This window comes from Puma concolor, chromosome A1 (assembly GCF_028749965.1).
Source record: "Puma concolor isolate L17-30 chromosome A1, mPumCon1.1.hap2, whole genome shotgun sequence".
Lineage (NCBI taxonomy): Eukaryota > Metazoa > Chordata > Mammalia > Carnivora > Felidae > Puma > Puma concolor.
In genome coordinates, this window is record NC_141667.1 from 44837318 (window position 1) to 44855693 (window position 18376).

Sequence of the window (18376 nt, forward strand, 5' to 3'; positions counted from 1 at the left end):
TTAGGAATCTGTGTCAAGATCTGTGGCCATCATATAGAAACAAGTTGGGGTGGGGGTAGAGAGCAGACATGTATACCTGTCCTCAAATAACCAAGTTCTTTACATAGCTAGGTGGCCCCTGACTTGATCTGATAACTATTTACTATTCCAGAAGAAGGGCAGAAGTGTCAATACTCACCACACAAAGACTGAATAATGCAAGTGTCAATGAGCTTCTGATTTGGGAGGGACAAGAAGAAAAGCAGGGGGGCTCCTTAGGCGCTCTTAAGACACCCATTCAAAGTGTAGGAAAACCTGGCTTTTTGACCTGGATACCCAGTGAAAAGCAGCTGGATTTGTTCCTAGTCAACAGGTGGGATCATCTCCATTTGGAGGTAAGACGCCTATTAATTTTAAGGAGTTTGGTCATTCATCCTTTGGATGTGGGCAGGGTCTCTGTGATCCTATGAAGACAGGCCTCTTTACAAAAGGACAGATTTTGGACCATTTGCCCCATGATCTATAGAGCTCAGTGATTTTTGCCAGTCTGGGACTGAAAGATTAGATCTAATCTCTCTAAATGTTTAGGACTGAATCACCGTTTCAATCAACCGACAATATATTTGAGTTGGTTTATTTATTTTGAAAAGTTATTGAGTACCCGTTATTAAATCACTGTGCCAGCTGCTGAGGTTACCACAGGAAACGAGACAAGCTTCCAGCCCAGAATAACTTGCGTTACAGGGAGAACAGGGACGAATAAGCAGACTCTTAATGGTGGTACGCATGAGTGGTGAGGGCTAGTATGGGGACTGTCAAACGTGTCACGAGAATGGGTGGGAAGAACTCACTGTAGCCTTGGGTCAAGCACACATGTGAACTTGCACATGTACACCCGTGTTAAGAATGTGAGGTCTGCCTCTCCTTTAAGTATAGACTTAAAGGAGAATAGCAGTCAGCAAGGGAAGGGGGCTTAATGCTGAAGCCGGGGGGAGCCACAGGGGAGGTGCGGAAGCAGGGCAGTGGTGTGGTCAAATCTGTGGTCTTAGAAGGACCAGTGTGTGAGAATGAAGGATGGGCGTGGGGCAGGATGAGAGTTAAAACTCTTTGGCAGCAATGTGAGCAAGCCCCATGGAAGCCTGAATGAGACTAGGGGGACGGGGATGTCCAGAAATGGGTGGCTGAGAGGATTTCCTGGCAGTAACATCTGTCTATAGGACTGGGTGATTGGCTGGCTGCTCTTAGTCTGCTCCTAAAGAGAGGACTCTTCAGGTTGCTTTAATTCTTTTCTCATGAGTTAGATTACTCCTTTCAAAACAAGTACAATTGATTTTTTTCCCCAAGGATTGAGAAAAAATTTTTTAAAGCATCACTGCATTTATTTATAATCACAAATGTAATGTTTGCTCCTTGCAGAAATTCAGAAAGTAGGGAAATACTGAAAGAAGAAAATTGAAAATCATCCATAAATCTGCAATCCAGGGATAATTGCTCTTAACATTTTTGTACTTTCCCCTCTAGTCTTTTTTCCCAGTATAGCTGGTTTATTTCATTTTGTTTTATTTTATTTTTGTTTATTTATTTAGTTTGAGAGAGAGAGAGAGAGAGAGCACGCACATGTGCTAGAGTGTGCACAAGGAGGAGGGGCAGAGAGAGAGGGGGAGAGAGAGAATCCCAAGCCGGGATTCCCTCCGCAGCTGTCAATGTGGAGCCCGATGTGGGGCTCGAACCTATGAACAGTGAGATTTTGAACTTAGCAGAAATCAAGAGCTGGACACTTAACACCACTGAACCACCCAGGCACCCCCATTATAGTTGACTTATTCTAAACTTGTTACCATGTGAATTTTGAAAGACACACAAAAACAGAGAGAGGAGTAGAATCAACCCAGTATACCCACTGCAGCTTCTATAAGCTGTCTTCTGCTATTGTACAGTTGAGCTGTAAACTTATAAGCAGCTCTTTGTATTTTCTTTTTATCTAAAACTTCAGCCTGTTGCTATAATGTTCCTGTGATCCTGGGTGTTTGCCATGTTCTAGCCTTGCCAGCTCTTTGACCATTTTCAGATGCATGTCTTCACCCAAAACATTGAATAGGACAGTGAAAATGTCCAAGTCTGATATACACTAGAGATCTGAAAAAAAACAAAAAAAACAAAGAAACCCCAAACCCCACCAGATTCCCCGCCTCCTCGGGGAAGCGCAATGCAGAGGGTGCCATATTTCTGGAAGAGATACACCCCCCAGCGGGAAATAGCAGCCTGTATTCTGACTCACTCACCATGGTTGTCTCAGCAATGGAGCCGAAGCTGTTGATGAAAATGTTGCAGCTCACATTCACCGGGGGACCTGCCAATCAAGAGAGATTGCTGCTTAGCTCCATGGTCAGGAAGAAACCCACAGGATAGGACCAATTGTTGGGACACTGACTCCAGGGATGGATCCCTCTTGGTGGTGGAGACCCTTGCTTGCCCTCCACCCCACCCCTGAGCAGCTGGGACTCCCAGCTACATTGCTATGCCAGATTCCCTGGTCCCCAAGTGAGCACCAGGTACAGAACACCAGAGGCTGAGCTGAGATGTACTTTCATTAACACAGGATGATTCATCATCCTGCCATATGGTTGAAATCACTTCCCCAAACCCCATCGGCTGTCTTCTAATTTGTGGCTGAAATGCATTTACGGCTACAACATTTGGAGGCCATCTTGGGAATCGCCAGGAACAGCAAGTTCCTCGCCTTGAACTTATGAACCAAGAATGATTGCCTGAAAGGGCATTGATGGGAATTACCAGCTGAGGAATCCGGAGGGAACCTCCAGGGAAGTCCATAAGTCTTTGTTAAATACTTGCTAGGCAAGCTTTTGAATTCTACTGAAAAGGATAGGACACAAATGGCGAGATATTTGCTCTTTGGGATCTCATTGTTAGGGGACCTCTGTCCAGTTGAAGCCCAGTCTCTTCATTTTATAGTATTAGTTGTAGCAGTTACCATTTACTGAGCATTACAGGGTTCGCTGCTGTGTTAAGAGTGTTACTGATATTGTCTCATTACATCCTCTTGACAACTCCATAAGAAGACATGGTTATTACCTCCATTTTGCAGATGAGGAAACAGAGGCTTAGAGAGGTTATTTGTTCATGACCACACAGCTAGTAAATGGTGGAGCCAGGGTTTGAGTTCAGATTTATCTAATTCCAAAGCTGGTGCCTCGCTATACTTGGAGGAAAGAGGTTCGAGGAAAGGAAGGGGCATGCTGAAGGTTACAGAGTGGCAGAATCCAGGATTTTAAGCGCTGGGCTTCCACATGAGCTGACAAGGGGACCAGTATAAAATAACCAGAGAGGAATGTGAGACTACGGGTTAAGATTGCCATAAGCAATAGGGGTCTAGGTATGAGAGAGGTGCTGGGGAGCAAGTCATTAGGAAAGACTTCAGGAAGGTGATAAACCTTGAGCTGACCTTGAAAATGGTAATACTTGGATGAGAACTCATAATCCTTCACGTGAAGATTGCAATGTGCAATCTGTGAATTTTTTTCAGGTCTGCTTTCTTTTTGATCCCCATGAGGTCCTGTGGGAGCCGGAAAAAATTTATCGTCCCTGCTGTGGAGCAGAGAGTTTTAATAAACTTCCTTGGGTTTATTTAGCCAGCAAGTGGTGGAGCCAGGGGTCAAATCCAAGTTTTCTGATTGTGGAAAGAAGGAAGCAGACAATCCTTGTGTCCTCTGTTACCCCCTCCCTTCTGTCCCTCTTTAAAAAGTAGCCCAAACATTTTGCCTAAACTCAGCCAAAGTTTCCTTCTTTTCAGAAATCTCGGTGTGTAGGAAGGGACTCAGTCTTTGGTGGGAATCCAGGTTTTCCCTCCAAGGGAGTGCCAGTCTCCCTGGGTTTTCGATAAAGCTCCAATACGCACTGGCTACTTTATTTAGGCATGCCTTTTCTTGTTTCTGGGTAACAATTTCCTCATCAGTCTGGGACAGTAGCTCTTGACCTGGGTAGACACTCTGAGCTCCTTTGGTTTGGAATTCCTTTAAGGAAGCTCTCCATTTGAATTACAAGGTTACAGGATTTCAGGCCTGGAAGGTTTCTTAAAGGTCACCTAATCAATTCCTTCCCAGCCTGCTGTCTGCAGTAGAATCACGTGGGGAACTGGTTAAACTGCACATTCCTCAGCCCGACCCCAGACCCAGTGAACCCAAATCCCTGGAGATTAGCCCAGACACTCTTGTTTAACAAGCTAACTTGGGTGATTCCCATGTACAGCCAAGGTTAGGAACCATTGCTCTGGTGGCACCAGCTACCCATTCGAGGCTGAGCACTTGAACACTTCCAGTACTGGGGAACTCATTTTGTCTTGAGCAGCCCTTTCCATAGTTGGGTACTTCTGTCTGCTAAAAAATTTCCCTTATGCTGAGAGGAAGCCTGCCTCCTTGTCACTACCACTTCAACGAAGGCCCATTAATTTTTTTTTTTTTGGTCCTCATTTAGACTCAGACCGGGCTTTTCTTTTCATTCAGTCTCATACCATTAAGATGCCCCCAAAAGTTACTGCCCATGCCTTGAAATGACACACCCAGAGCCCCCACCCAGGCCCTGCAAGTGTGTGGTGCTGTGACTCCCATACAAATTAGATCCTGATTTATGTGTGTGAGAGGGTACCAGCCGAAGGGACCCCATGGGGGAGGTGTGGTTCATTGATATAAATCTGAAATTAAATTATCCTTGAGAAAATTACAATCTGGCTGCCTTTGGCAGCAGGATAATGTATATATTTCATTAAATATTAAAGTTTAATTTTGCTTTTGTGTATGTGTTTGTATTAGGCTGTGCCCCTGATCCTGGGAGCCATTATCCTACACAGAGTCTTAGAGAAGATACAGAACATCAGAGCTGGAAGGGCCTAGGTCCTACTGGATCATTTTACAGATGCAGAAACAGAGGCGCAGACATGTCAAGTGATTTTCTCCGGGTCACGCTATCGGGTCGGTAGGGGGAGGACTGGACTCCGATATTAGTGCTCTGTACTTCCATATAACGCTTTGCATTGCCACGGTGTTCTGCAGACTCAGCCTGCTGTTCCCAGCCAGCCCTGCCTTCACGAGATTCAGGAGCAGGCAAAATTTCTGGTGCTTGAAGGAAACTGCTGAGTGATTAATCACTCTGTGCAGTTTTCAAACAATGCAGGCCTCTTCCTCTTGTGTTAGGGTCACAGGGGCCTTATCTACATGGCCTTTTCAGGAGCTCTGCGGTTTGTATGGGGCTGTGGGGAATCTTCTTTGTGCCTGAGTGGGAGTGTGAAGGGACCATGGGGCTCGGGGGCAGGGGACACTTCATGCCAATGTTTCAGCTCTCACCACAAGGGAGAGCGGAGAAACCTTGCCTCCTAGTTCTTGGGAAGGGGAGGTGGGGAGAGGGGTGTTCTCTCTCCTCCCCCAACTTGGAGGAGACTGAAGTGGGGAGAGACACTGCAGGTTTGGAAAAAGTCTAAGACATTTTCTAGTCCTGTAGATTTGGGGCCCAGATATTCAAAGTAAGGTTCTCAGACTGGGGAGCAGAAGGGCCCTGCTTGATTCAATAATTTTTTTTTTTAATATAATCTATTGTCAAATTGGTTTCCATACAACACCCAGTGGTCATCCCAACAGGTGCCCTCCTCAACGCCCATCACCCACTTTCCCCTCCCCCCCCATCACCCCTCAGTTTGTTCTCAGCTGATTCAATAGTTTTATAGTCTGGGTGAAATTTTACTCCTTAAAAATGTCCATTGATAGGGGCGCCTGGGTGGCTCAGTCGGTTAAGTGGCCGACTTCGGCTCAGGTCATGATCTTGTGGCCCGTGAGTTCGAGCCTGGCGTCGGGCTCTGTGCTGACAGCTCAGAGCCTGGAGCCTGTTTCAGGTTCTGTGTCTCCCTCTCTCTGACCCTCCCCCGTTCATGCTCTGTCTCTCTCTGTCTCAAAAATAAATAGACGTTAAAAAAAATTAAAAAAAATGTCCATTGATAGGCAAATAAGTAAATAAATGAGTGAATACACAAATAAATTGCTAGCATTAGACAAAGAATTGAGTAAACATAGCTGAATTGAAGTCTTGACAGCATCCCTTGGGATGCTCTAAGCCTTAGCATATATTTTGTTTCATTCATTCATTTTTGAAAGGTTTATCGAGGGCCATCTACGTGCCACGTACAGTGCTATGCATAGAGGAAAGCTAACACCTGTACTCTGGATGCATACACGTCCAACACACGCTTTCCTCCTTAGGAGAGCTAGCCCAGGGCACTCAGGATGGAGTTCCAAGAGAGCCCACCAGGGGGCATGCTGGGCTCGAATTCCCGAAAACCACCAGCGGCGACGGAGGCAACCTGGTGGTCAGGTCTGTAATGTATTCGGTTTGGCCAATGGTGTTCCTAAAAGATGTGATTTAGCTGCCAACTTGGACGATTTGACAGCAAACTCCAGCCTCAAGTCTTCTCTTGGAAGGCCCGCTGCCCAGGGCCTGCATTCCTACCTGGCAGCTACTGTTAGGACCTGAGAAATGGCTACTCTTAGGTGAACTTGTGCTTACTGGTTTTCTTTCCTTCTCCCCATCCTGCTTTACTCATGTGCCATACCTGATCCCCCTGGGCGTTTGAAATCGTGACCCTGGTGAAGGGCTTGGGCCCAGACCCTGTGGCCATGACCTTGGTCCTGACTTACCTGTCCCTGAGGGAGGCAAGGTCATGCTAAATGATGCTGGAAGGTATGGCCTCAGAGAAGGTGCCAGGGGAGCCTCACGGTAAACAGGAGTGGGAGGTGGGCCCCAAACAACCAACCCCACTTGCAGAGCACTGTGAGAAGGGTATTTGGAGAATGGCGAGCGAAGTGAGCAAATATTAGGAAGCTGTTATCAGCTGTCACATCCCTTGTTTGGTCTTGCACTTGAGCCAAAAGGAACAGTGCGGAAGGGCATTTGGAATCAAGAATTGATTAGGAGGCTGGCAGTTGGTCCTCGAAATAAGATTTTAGCAGGGGTACCGGGATGAAGGCAGGCGTGCACAGGGAGCCCCTTAAGGACCACACCTGCGGAACTCTGTTCAGTAGTTTGAGATGGCCACAACTTCCCAGGGCATCCATGGACAAAGGGAGCTGGTTTCCTCTTGTAACAGACGTTAAGATCTCAGAGGACTCTGAGAGTTAAAAGAAGCTTTCCAGATCAGTTTGGTGAGGATTTGTAAATTGCACCCCCCCCCCCCCCCCAGTGTATCTAGCTTGCAAACATGTTTTGCTTGAATTCACATGTTTTAGGAATCAGGACATTTTGCATAAATCTTGATTTCTGGCTCTTCTTAGACTACTGGATGATCTGGCAACATGGGGCCCTCCCTCATTCCTGCAGGTAATTATGGGCTGGGGCTGGGGCTGGGGAGAGGCCGCCCGCTTCAGCGAGGCCTGCACCTCTATTTCTCCAGAATCGCTACAACTCCCTTTGGCCTTCCTCTTGGCTCACCTCACTCATTTAAGTAACCTGCCCAGTCCCTGTGGCCATTTGAAATCATGACTCTGAGTTAGGCTAGAACGTCTCAAAATTATATAGCAATCCCCGGGAACTTTCAGCAGATGCATTTTAGCTGGAAGTTTCTTCTCTGAAACAAATACAACCAGAGCTGCCTGTGGGGGGGAGCAAGGGTGGGCTTGCTCGCTATGCCCTCTGCTCCTTTTTGGGGCACATGGTGGGAAAAGCCTGAGGGCTCCGTGGAATGTAGTTTATAAAAACCACAGATCCAGCCAACTCTATCACCGCAGAGATGAGGAAACTGAGGCCCAGGGACAGGAAGAGGCTTATCCAAGTACAGAGTGTAAAGTCTGTGCCTGAAACAAAACGTGAACCCATTTCTCCGCGTTTGTCAATTGTCCATCATAACCAGAGGGAGCAAACAGGTTTTCATGCACATACTGACTCCTGGAAACCAGGGTACTGTCGAGCTGGATTCTCTGCAGCTTTGTTTCGGTCCTGGTGGGGAGAAGACAGAACTGACTAACGATGTCTGCCTCTGGGAGAGGAAAGAGTCGTGGGATTCATACCATGTGTTTACCGTCTGCTTATAATACCATGCTGCTTGCTTCTGTAATCTAGGAAAGCAGACCCCTGAGGATCTGGACGGAAAGTTTTCTCTACCTTTGAAGTTGGGCCTGATCCTGGCATCGTATCCAGAGGTTCTCCCCATGAGCTTATCCAGGAAATCCGAGGGTGACATAGGCTTGGGCGCGGAGCGGGCAGCGTCAGCCTCCTTCGAAGCAGCAAGGCTAAGAAGGGAGAGAGAAAAGCAGCGGGTTAATGATGGCCCTGTGATCCTATCCCTGCCTTGCCCAGACCTGAGAACCACCAGAGTGTTCTCAGCCTGGGAAATAGGCAGTGTGGGTCCTTAAAGAGGAAAGGCCAGCTTCTGTGGTTTACTCGGCCAGATATCCACCCATGTGGGATCCTGGCAGGCAGCTGGGTGTCTGATTGCTGCTGAGAAGCTGCCTTGTCTTCAGGCTGAGGTTTTGAGCAGTCATGGCTGCCGGGCCTCCCTGGGGAGGAGACTGAAGGGTTAACTTCCCACCAGGTCCCGCTCTGTATTTTAGGCCCCTGCATTCTTCTAGGTGTTCCTGGGGAATAGCACCACCAGACAGAATCTCAGAGACCTAATAGTCCAGCCTTTCCCCAGCGTCTCTCTTCAGAGTCAGAGTCACTAATTAAAAAATAATGTTGCCCAAGTCAAATGCATTTGGGAACAGAAATTTAATCAGGCATCTGTACCTGGAGTCTTCTCAGAAGCTTTAACAAGCTGAGAAGCCTATCCGTATGGGACAACCATCTCATGAAACATACACCTTAGAAAATGCTCGGTTGGGAGAATTGAGGCACAGTTACTGGAAGAGACCAACATAGGTCTCAGAGTAAGTCAGTCTGCCTTGGTGTCTCAAGACTGGGGGATTTAAGATCAGACTGTGGGATGCTTCATAGTGTTTCTGTCCCCACCCCACCCCCATTCCTATGCGACAAAGTGGTTTCAGGTTCTCATTCAAGCCATAGCATGAACTACTGACATCTGACAACAGTGGCTGCTGTCCCCCTGCCACACGCTCAAAGGTGTACAGATTTCTAGAAAAGTCAAGATTGGAAGCTGAAGGGTTAAAGAACAATCACTTGGGTTGCTTTGGGCAACTGAGCTTTCCTAGTCTTGAAATTACACCAGGAGAGAGCTGGGAGCAAACGCAGCCCTATCGTGTAGTGCTGGGGAGCAGGTACGTTGAGGAGGTGAACGCATAGATGAGAGTGCGCACGCACGTGTGTGTGTGTGTGTGTGTGTGTGTCGTGTAAGATGGGAGCTTCTGTCACCCAGCCAAGTACAACATTGCGTTCCCCAAGGATCTGCACTCAACCTCTCTCGTTCTTCGCCTTGGCTTGTTTCTGATCTCACAGTTGTAACGGTTTAAGTGATCACCTCTAATAGATGATTCTCACATCTGTGTCTCCGCCTGGCTGCTCCCGGAAGCCCCCTTTCCTCATTTGCAAACACCCGCAGGGCTCATCTACCTAGCTGTCCTGCCTGTGCCGCAAATTCATCTCCCAACCTCAATGCCACGGCTTCCTCTCTGAACTTGCTCCTCCAGACCACTGCTCCCCGGACGGCACAGGTCCAGAAGCTTCAGGTCCCCATTCTCCAGGTCCAGAATCTTCAGAGCCATCATATCTCCTTGTGCCCTTTCCTCTCACATCCCCTCCCTTATCAGGTTCCGGACCATGTTACCTTGTAATATAGTTACTTGTGTTTGTCTTTGAAGACGGGGAATCATGGTGTTTTCATTTATCGTTTATTTGTTCTTTTAATCCCCTACTGTGTCTACCATGGTGTCTCAAGCATAATTGGTACCTAGTAATTGTACAGTGAATGAATGAATGAATAATATGCTACTTTAATTAATCAAATATTCTGGCTAATAGGGTATTCATAAATATTCATATATGGATTAACAACTTTAAAATCATTAGACTATTATCTCCAGCGATGAAGAATACTGAAAGCAATCTGGTATTCCTTTGCAGGTTCAGAGGGTATTTCTGGATTATTTAGACACTCCTATTTAGTAGATCCCCTCATCTATATCCTGAAGAACTAGTTTTGATTAACAGGGTGAGGGACAAATGCATTTTACTGGTTTTGTGTGCATGGATGTTTGTGAGTTGGTGTGATGCGGGCAGGTTTCTGGATGTGATGTGTACAAGTGGGGAGATGTGCGTGGACGTGTGCGGGGGTTCGGGTGTGATGGAGGTGTCTGTGTATGCACAGTGGATTGTGTTACATGGATATGTGTGTGCAACCAGATGAACACTGACGTTCATGTGAGAGTGTGTTAAGCATGGCGTTCGTCTGTGTGGATGTGGGGTATGGGGTGTGAATGTGTCGAATGCTTTAGTGGATGTATAGATGTGGCATGTGTAGTGCATGTATGTGTTTCTGAAATGTGAGAGATAGTACAGAATAGTGCAAGAAAAGAGGAAAGAACGGACGACTGGAATTTATTCTGTCTCACTTATTTATAAGCTGTGTGGCCTTGAGGAAGTTACTGAACCTCTCGGAACTTCAGTCAGTTGCCTCAGGTCACGTTAGTTTTACACAAGGAGTAACTGAGAAGGCACAGCTCAAAAACACCTAGGACAGTTCTTGGAACATAGTGGGCACTCACTCAATATATTGGCTTGCTCTTGCCTTGCTCTGTGTGTGTGTGTGTGTGTGTGTGTGTGTGTGTGTGTTTGAAGCAGTTCAGAGTCAGTCTGGGGGCTTCTTCTGGTCTCAGTGCCGCTTACAGCCACACCACAGGCCCCGCGTGGCTGGGAAGTCCTGCCAGATGCCTTCCGTGGCCCTCGGTCAGTACCACAGTCCCAGCCTTTTCTCCGTTCAACACCAGACTCCTGGATGCTCTGTGGCTGTGGTGTGAGCAAAGGGGACCACAGGCGCGCAACTGGTGATTTATGACTTTTCTGCTGCTATAATTCACTTCTAGAACCTCTCTAGGAGTGGTGGTTATGAAGCTTTCATAAGCTCCTGTTCTCTCTCCTGCCCCTCCTTTCAGATAATAAGATTTGGGAACACAGTACTCCCTCCCAGCAGCTACTAGAGCACCAGCCCCCTCTTGGCCCTTAGGCCTCTTTCATAATCCTGAATCCTATTATGCCGTAGAGTGAGAGAATGAATTCGCCCCAAATTATCCCCTACCGTTTGCTGGTAGCAAAATGTGCCATTTAATACCCGAATCCTCCCCAAGCTGAAGAGTGTTCTGGTTCTCCTAGCTCCCATGTCTGCTGTACAGCATTTCAGTCTGGCTACCTGGCAGGTGACTCACTAAAAGCCCTGGCATGCGGACCTGAACTTGAGGGCGTGGAGACTCCGAGAGGTTAAGTAACTGGCCCTGGGTCACACAGCACTTTAATGAGAGAAGGGTTTAGAACTCAGATTTTTTTTTAAGGGTCGCTTCATCTAAAGTCTACAGTGTATGGGAAAGGCTTATAAATTGGGAGGAGTGCCACGGGTGATGGCTGCCATTACTCCTATTTGTTTTTGAAGCTTGTTACATTCTGTGACATGCAGAAACTTCAAAACACGAGTCTGACTTCCAGCCATTCTGATACCCACAACCGAGGTTGCCACACTGAAAAACGGAGGAGAAACAGTCGTGGATTACCACCATGCCATCTGCTTTGTCAAGTGAGTCGCAGCGGAATTCTTTGAAATTTTGAGATTTGTGAGTCCCAGCTTGACCATGTATCATGTACCAGTGGGTTCTTTTGGGTATCAAAAATATGTTTGTTTTTTTTTTTTTTTTTTTTTGCCTTGTTTCTATACCACCTCTGCTAGTCAGTTACAATGTTTCCTTAAATTGCCTCGCTTCTTTCAAACTTACTCTTTTTAAAAACAGAACTTTATATAGTCACGGCTTACGGATGAAAAAGCAGTATTGTTTGCCATAATAGACGCAACCACCACGGTGAGAACAGTGAAAACAAAACCAAAAGAGAAGTCTAAAATTCTAGCTACATGCTGTGGCTTACCAACATTCGGAGCCCGAGCTTGCCCCAATCCTCAGGGAGGACCAGTGAATGTTGGGAAAAGGTTGGAGACGTGTTAACACCTGATTGAGACTTTCTTCTCGAGATAATGAGAAGAACTGAAAGAAAAATTTCTCAACAATAATTCACCTGTATTATGTGTGAACCACCCTCAAGCACCGCCCCCTTTTCTTACTGCCCTAGACCCAAATTTCCCTAATTCTTTTTCAAATACAAAGTCTCTATTTGAATGTCAAAATAGCCATGCCCCTCCACTTGATAATCAATGGACATTTCGGTCTATATTTAGAAAGCACATTTTGCACAGAATTAGTTCAAGGGCCCCCTATAGTAAATCCACACATCAAGAAGCCCTTGGTGCACCTTTAGAACCACTACCCCTGGTGAACTTGAACCTTTGCTTATAGACTGTGAGCTACTGAACAGAGAAGCTGGGAATGAATCCGAGAAATGAAACATTTGATTGTTAGGATTTGCTGACCCTATAAGAGTATTTGGAAATGATGCAAATTGTTCCAGGGATTTACTGCAATGTAATGCAGTGAATCAGACTCAGTTTAGACAGATTTGATTAATAGTAATTTCAGAAAGACAGTGAGGTCTTCTGGGACCAAGTGTTCTGCCCCTCTCTGAGAAGGCTTTATGGCAAAAGCCACCCGACTGGAAAGAGTGTTAAACTATCACCTTTTAGCCAGGGGATTCGTCATACTGGGAGACTGTGGTACTTAAAGGACCTCAGTTTTGACTCCTAATGAAATGGACCATGGAAAGATCCAGGAGTAGGCGTCCAAGCTGGGGGTCAGGGGGAATGGAGGCAGAGTGACCCGGTGAAGTGGGGGTTCTGTGACTTTCAGGGTGTCACTTCCCTTTGAGGCTTTCAGTTTCCCAAACTATAAAATAAGGGGGTTAGAATAATCTCTAAGAGTCCTTCTGGCCCTAGTGCATCATTTTATTAGTCTGTCATATTCCGCCCCCCCCCCCCCTTTTATACACATCTGGTCTTGGGATCTGCATTTGTCTGGAATCTTTTGGGGGAATGTGAGTGTGTTTGTGTCTTTGTTCTTCCTAATCCAGTCTTGAGATTTTTCTCCAGTGGAACGATTCATTTTTCAGGGATTTGTTGGAAGAAAGGCCAGATCAATGTTCAGGTTCTCCTCCTCCTGTTGCAACATCAATTGGACATAGGGAATCCATAGGGAGCTGTCAATCTGAATTTTAAATGAGCTGGGGTTGGCAGCCATACTGGGGAGAAACAACTTCAATTTCACCCTGTGAGGCACCACAGCACCAGGAACCATTCTGGGTTAGCAGAGGGAGCCCCCTCGACAGAGTCCATCTCCTTGGTTCAACATGCACAGCGGAGTCGGTCGGGAAGTCACAGGTGGGATAAGGGGAGGAAGGACAAGATGAGGGGCAGAGGACAGCCAAGGGAGAGGTGCTCAGGGCTGGAGGAGAAGTTGCAGGTGCAGCCTGGGAGGGGAGGGGAGTGAAATGGGGAGAGGAAAATGTGCAAGTAAAGGTGTCTGAGGTTTGGCCAGCGCTAGGAGCGAGGGGTTCAGTGAACACAGGGGACAGGCATGCAACCTCACTTAATGCAAGGCGAGGGCTTTCTGAGAGGCTTTGTGGGGAAAGCGGTTTTTACAGTAGAACTTGAAGGCTGGGTGTAGAGTTGGCCTAGAAGAAGTACGGGAGGAAGAGTGTTTTGAGTAGAAGGAACAGCATGTATCCAGTCTAGAGGTGAGAGAGGACTTGGAGAACTGAAAGACATTTAGTGTGTGTGACGGAGGAAATGAGGGGGAGGGAGAGAGAAAGGGAGGGAAGGAGGGAGACGGAGGGAGAGAGAGAGAGAGAACAATGATAAGAGGTGAGGAGGTTGGAATAGTAGGGATTGGACACCCTGGTCTGTGTGCTTACAGGTGGGTTTAAAAGTTTAGGGAAGATTACCATCCCTTAATCCCTTTATAGTAGAAATAATCCATCCTGATTTCTCAGCTGGTTATACTGAATTGCGGCCTGGCCAAGCTTGGGAAACGGGCCCTCCAAAAACATCTCTGAACGGGCCCTCCAAAAACACTCTGAGGGGTGTCCGACTTGGCTTCCAGGCAACTTGTCCTCTGACTTGGGTCAGAATTCTATCTCCTTTGCTTTGGCAGGGAGGTGATCCAATGAGCTGCTGTTTATTCTGTGCAGAAAGCACCTGGTCAACTAGTCAAAAGTTGGAAAGTCTGCTCTGTATTTCCATGGGCATTTACTTACTACAGAGTTTTGAAGGTCACTGTGGAACAGAGGAAAACAGTAAGGCGAGAGCTGGGGAGCATGGGTATAGTCGTAGTTCCGTCTCTAACCACATGGTCTTGGGCTAATTCTTTGTCTTACATGGCCCTCAGTTTCTTCATTTGTGAAATGGCAGTTTCGCATTAGATGAGGCACAACGAACAGTTGTATGTTGAGTACCCACTCCATCCAACTGGTGGTGGCTGCTCAGAGAACAGCTCTGGGGCTTGACCCAGCAGGGAAGGTAGCAGGATGGGTCATCTGTCTGCCAAGGGACTAGACTGTGGAGTGCTAGGTTGTCTTAGTTTCGCAGGCCCGCTTGCTCTGAAATCCTCCGACCCTTCTGATTAATTGAGCACCCACCATATGTGTAAGGTACTATGGAGGGGTGCAGGTGAACATGTCACTGCCTACAGAAAAAGCACTCCACGTGAGCAGAGTTTGTGTCTGTCTCATTCAGTGCTTGGCATGTGGTAGCAATCAATAATCATTTGTTGATGACTGGCCTTTGCCCTCTTGTTGTTCATTGTTGAGCAGATGGAATAGATTAAGCACATAAACAATTATCGAAGGTGGCCACCCAGCGTAGGTGGCATAATCGGACTGCTGTGGTGGTTCGGAGGAGGAAGGCAGTATTTCGGGGGAGGTGGGGACATGAATCAGAGATTTTTCTGGGTTTTATGAAATTTTAGCCTCTGCACCTTTAGAAAGCTCCAACATTTGCCATTGCCCACGTTGCGCCTGTGGAGGGAAGCCTTCTTCCACCGGTGGGCCCTCCTCGGGATAGGAATGGGGAGAGGTGGTGCGGTTGGCTCTGTGTCCTAGGCTCCTGGGAAGAAATGGGGCTGGCACTTTCTGTCCTTATGGACTGGTCCAGTTTCGTGTCCCTGCCTCTGACATCCGGGAACTTGGGGGTCATTGCACAGCGTGGGTCCTGTCGGTCACCCTCAGCTTTCCTGGCTTGCATCCTTAGGCCAACATCTGGCTTCTCATGGCCAGCTGTGCAATTCCAATTTTATTTGATTGCAGTAAGGGGCTTAGGCTGGCCAGAGAGTGCCTGACATTTTATTACTCTCACTTCATGATCTGCTAAGCACCCCTGGGAACAGAATGTCAGAGTTGGCATGCTCTGAGCCCAGTTCTCCCCAGAGTTTGATGCACAAGACATCCTTCCCCCTTCCTGTCCTACCTCTCACAGCTATACCTGCTTCCTAGGAAAAAAAACAAAAACGAAACCCCTTATCTGGGTGAGAAAGCACATGTATTTGAATATGATTCTCTTGTGCAGTAAGATAAAATCTTGGATCCTTGGAGCTGGAAGGAACATTGAGATTCCATCTGGCTCTTCCCCTGCCCCTAGGGAAGTCGGAATCTCTAGGGATCTTTCATACTCCTTATTGTTGCTTCTGGTCTGTTCCTCTGCATAACCTTCCATCCACTAACTCTTCTGCTCTATTTTATGTATCTCCATAATGCAGGCAGCAGCAGGGTCAGGGAAGGAGGCACCTAGCGAGACTGAAGGAGGCACTCACTGTCAGGGCTTTGCCGACCGTGCCCGTGTAGGGGCCCGAGACAGAGCACCTTTTTAACTTTTGTGTCTCGGGAGTCTCACTTGTCTCACCCTAGTCTTTCCTGGTCCCGCTACAGTACAGCATCAGAGAACATCAAACCTGGTCCATCTCGGGTAGGGTTTCCTATAGGTAATTGAATACATTTACCTGGAGAGGGAGTCTAGACTTCTGACAGCCTCTCATTTGATTTCTAAAAAGCTTTGTTTTTATTTTTCTTGTCTGGTGGCAAGAAACGGTACTGCATGTTTTATCTCATTTTATCCTGCCAACAGCCTGAGAGGTAAGATGTCTGTCCCATTTTACAGAAGAGACAATTAAGGCTAAACTGCGTGGTGATCCAGCTGCAGGGCACCTTGCTGCATTTGCCTAACTTACGTGTTTTCCTTCCTCTTGCCTCTCTTCTCCTGACTCCCTGTGTCTGTTTTAAGGCTGGAATCACAGCAGCCCTTGGTGCTTTCCGGGTCAAGCTCAACCTTCCGCTCTCTGGCCTTCCTCGTCCTCGGGATAGGGGCAATCAAGGTGTTATGTAGGCAAGACCTTGAAGGAATGTTTTTTTCCCCCCGCGTTTCTATCCAGGCTCTTAATAAGTATGATTTCCATGAGCACAGAGCCTGGCATATGGTCAGAGCCCAGTAGATATTTGTTAAATGGGGGGACCAGCAGCTGGCTTTCCAGGGGGAGCAGAATTTAGCTGTGCAGGTACTGGGCCTCCGTGATGTGACTTGAGTGGTGTAAAAAAGTCCCAAATTCTGGCCCCAAAACCTTTAGTCAGTCCCTAGGGAAAATACTGATATCCTCTGGGAAAATCCAAGGCAGGAAAATAGGGGAAGAAGCCACTCTTTTTCTTTTGGGAGCATCCGTCCCACGGGGTTGACTCAGGCCAGGGGCCTAGGTCAAACCTACGTTCACGCATAAACCTCACATTTCTGCCCACTTAGGTCCCTGATCACAATTCTACAGCTACCATCTCACTTTGCCCTGACTGTTCCTATATGTCTCACTTGGGGAAATTTTCCTAGCCTCTGACCATCAGTGCCACTCTGCTGTCTGGTTCCACGGTGAAAGAATACTTGACTTAAGCCTGTAGCACCCCCAACCCCCCTGCCCCAACCTGCCCCCCCGAGTTGAGTTGCAGTGTGAGGAATCCAGGGGGATTCCTCAGAGACATGGATGCTGGAGAACAGGCCTATGGGGGTTGCTGTGCCAGAGTCAAAGCTCTTAGCAGGCCCTGTGTAATCAGCATGCATCCCACGAGCTGGACAGGAGAGCAAATAGCTCTCATTACCTTCGAGGCAGCTTTCTTTTTAATCAGATGAATCTCACTGGAAAAGTCTGTCTTTGCAGAGAACGGAGCTCAGGGCAAAGATATGTAAGAGCTCCCGTTCACTCCATGCTTATTATGTGCCGGGTACTTTACATGTGTTGCTGTATTTAACTTCCCAACAGTCCTATGAAGATGACATCATTACAGATGAGGAAGCTTGAATTTCAGAAACTTAGGCAAGGTTGGATGGCTTATGAGGGACAAGGCCACCAGTCAACTGGCCTGTAAGGCCCGTGGTATTAACCGTTATACTCTGTTGACTCTTCTAAGTGATAGCGATTGCAAAGTCCCTCTGAGGACCTGCTTTGGTTCGTGATTTCGTGATGAAATGTTTGCATGACTCTCGGAACTACCAGTGGGAATTCCTGGAACTCTGGGAATTGGAAAAGTGTGGGTTGAGAACAGTGTGATGATCGCTGTCACACAAATAATGCTTTCTGTTTACGTGGCACTTCCAAATCCATCACTGCGTTGGCTCCCTGCGCCATTCCTGCCACAGCATCTCTGTGTACAGGTGACGACATTGAGGCTCCACTTAAAGAGGAAGAGACCTGCTCTGGGTCTCGGGTGGCAGAGCCATAACATGACCGGCATCTCCAGATGTGCTTGGGGGCTTCTTGACTATGTGGTCATTCCCAAAAGACAGGAAGGGGACGGGCAAACCCTTCCTGACCATTAAATTCTCTCTCTCTCGGAATGTTTCTGGCATTAACGTTTTCGTTTTATTTATGTTTTTCATTTCAGTTCACTCCTTTTTAAACTTCTTTCACTTAAAATTTTTTTAATGTTTATTTGTTTTTGAGAGAGAGAGAGAAAGAGAGAGAGAGAGAGAGAGAGAGAGAGAGAGACTCTGAAGCAGGCTCCAGGCTCTGAGCTGTCAGCACAGAGCATGACGTGGGGCTCGAACCCACGAGCTGGGAGATCATGACCTGAGTCAAAGTCAGCCGCTCAACCGACTGAGTCACCCAGACACCCAAGGCAGATTGTATTTTAAAAATGAATGAACTGAGGCGCCTGGGTGGCTTAGTCGGCTGAGCGTCTGACTTCGGCTCAGGTCATGATCTCACAGTTTGTGAGTTGGAGACCCACGTCGGGGTCTGTGCTGAGAGCTCGGAGCCTGGAGCCTGCTTCGGTT

The 18376-nt window shown here is 47.4% G+C and overlaps 1 protein-coding gene across 2 annotated transcripts in view; it reads right to left on the reverse strand.

The window, feature by feature from the left end:
• GLRA1 (glycine receptor alpha 1) overlaps positions 1-18376 on the reverse strand; it is an 83554-nt gene that overhangs the window by 40927 nt on the left and 24251 nt on the right. For both annotated transcript variants that reach the window (XM_025923669.2, XM_025923668.2), the window contains exons 2-3: positions 8137-8264; positions 2262-2329 (exon numbers count right to left, since the gene is read on the reverse strand). In XM_025923669.2, coding sequence (XP_025779454.1) covers positions 2262-2329; positions 8137-8264 — 196 coding nt within the window. The remainder of the gene's footprint in view (positions 1-2261; positions 2330-8136; positions 8265-18376) is intronic.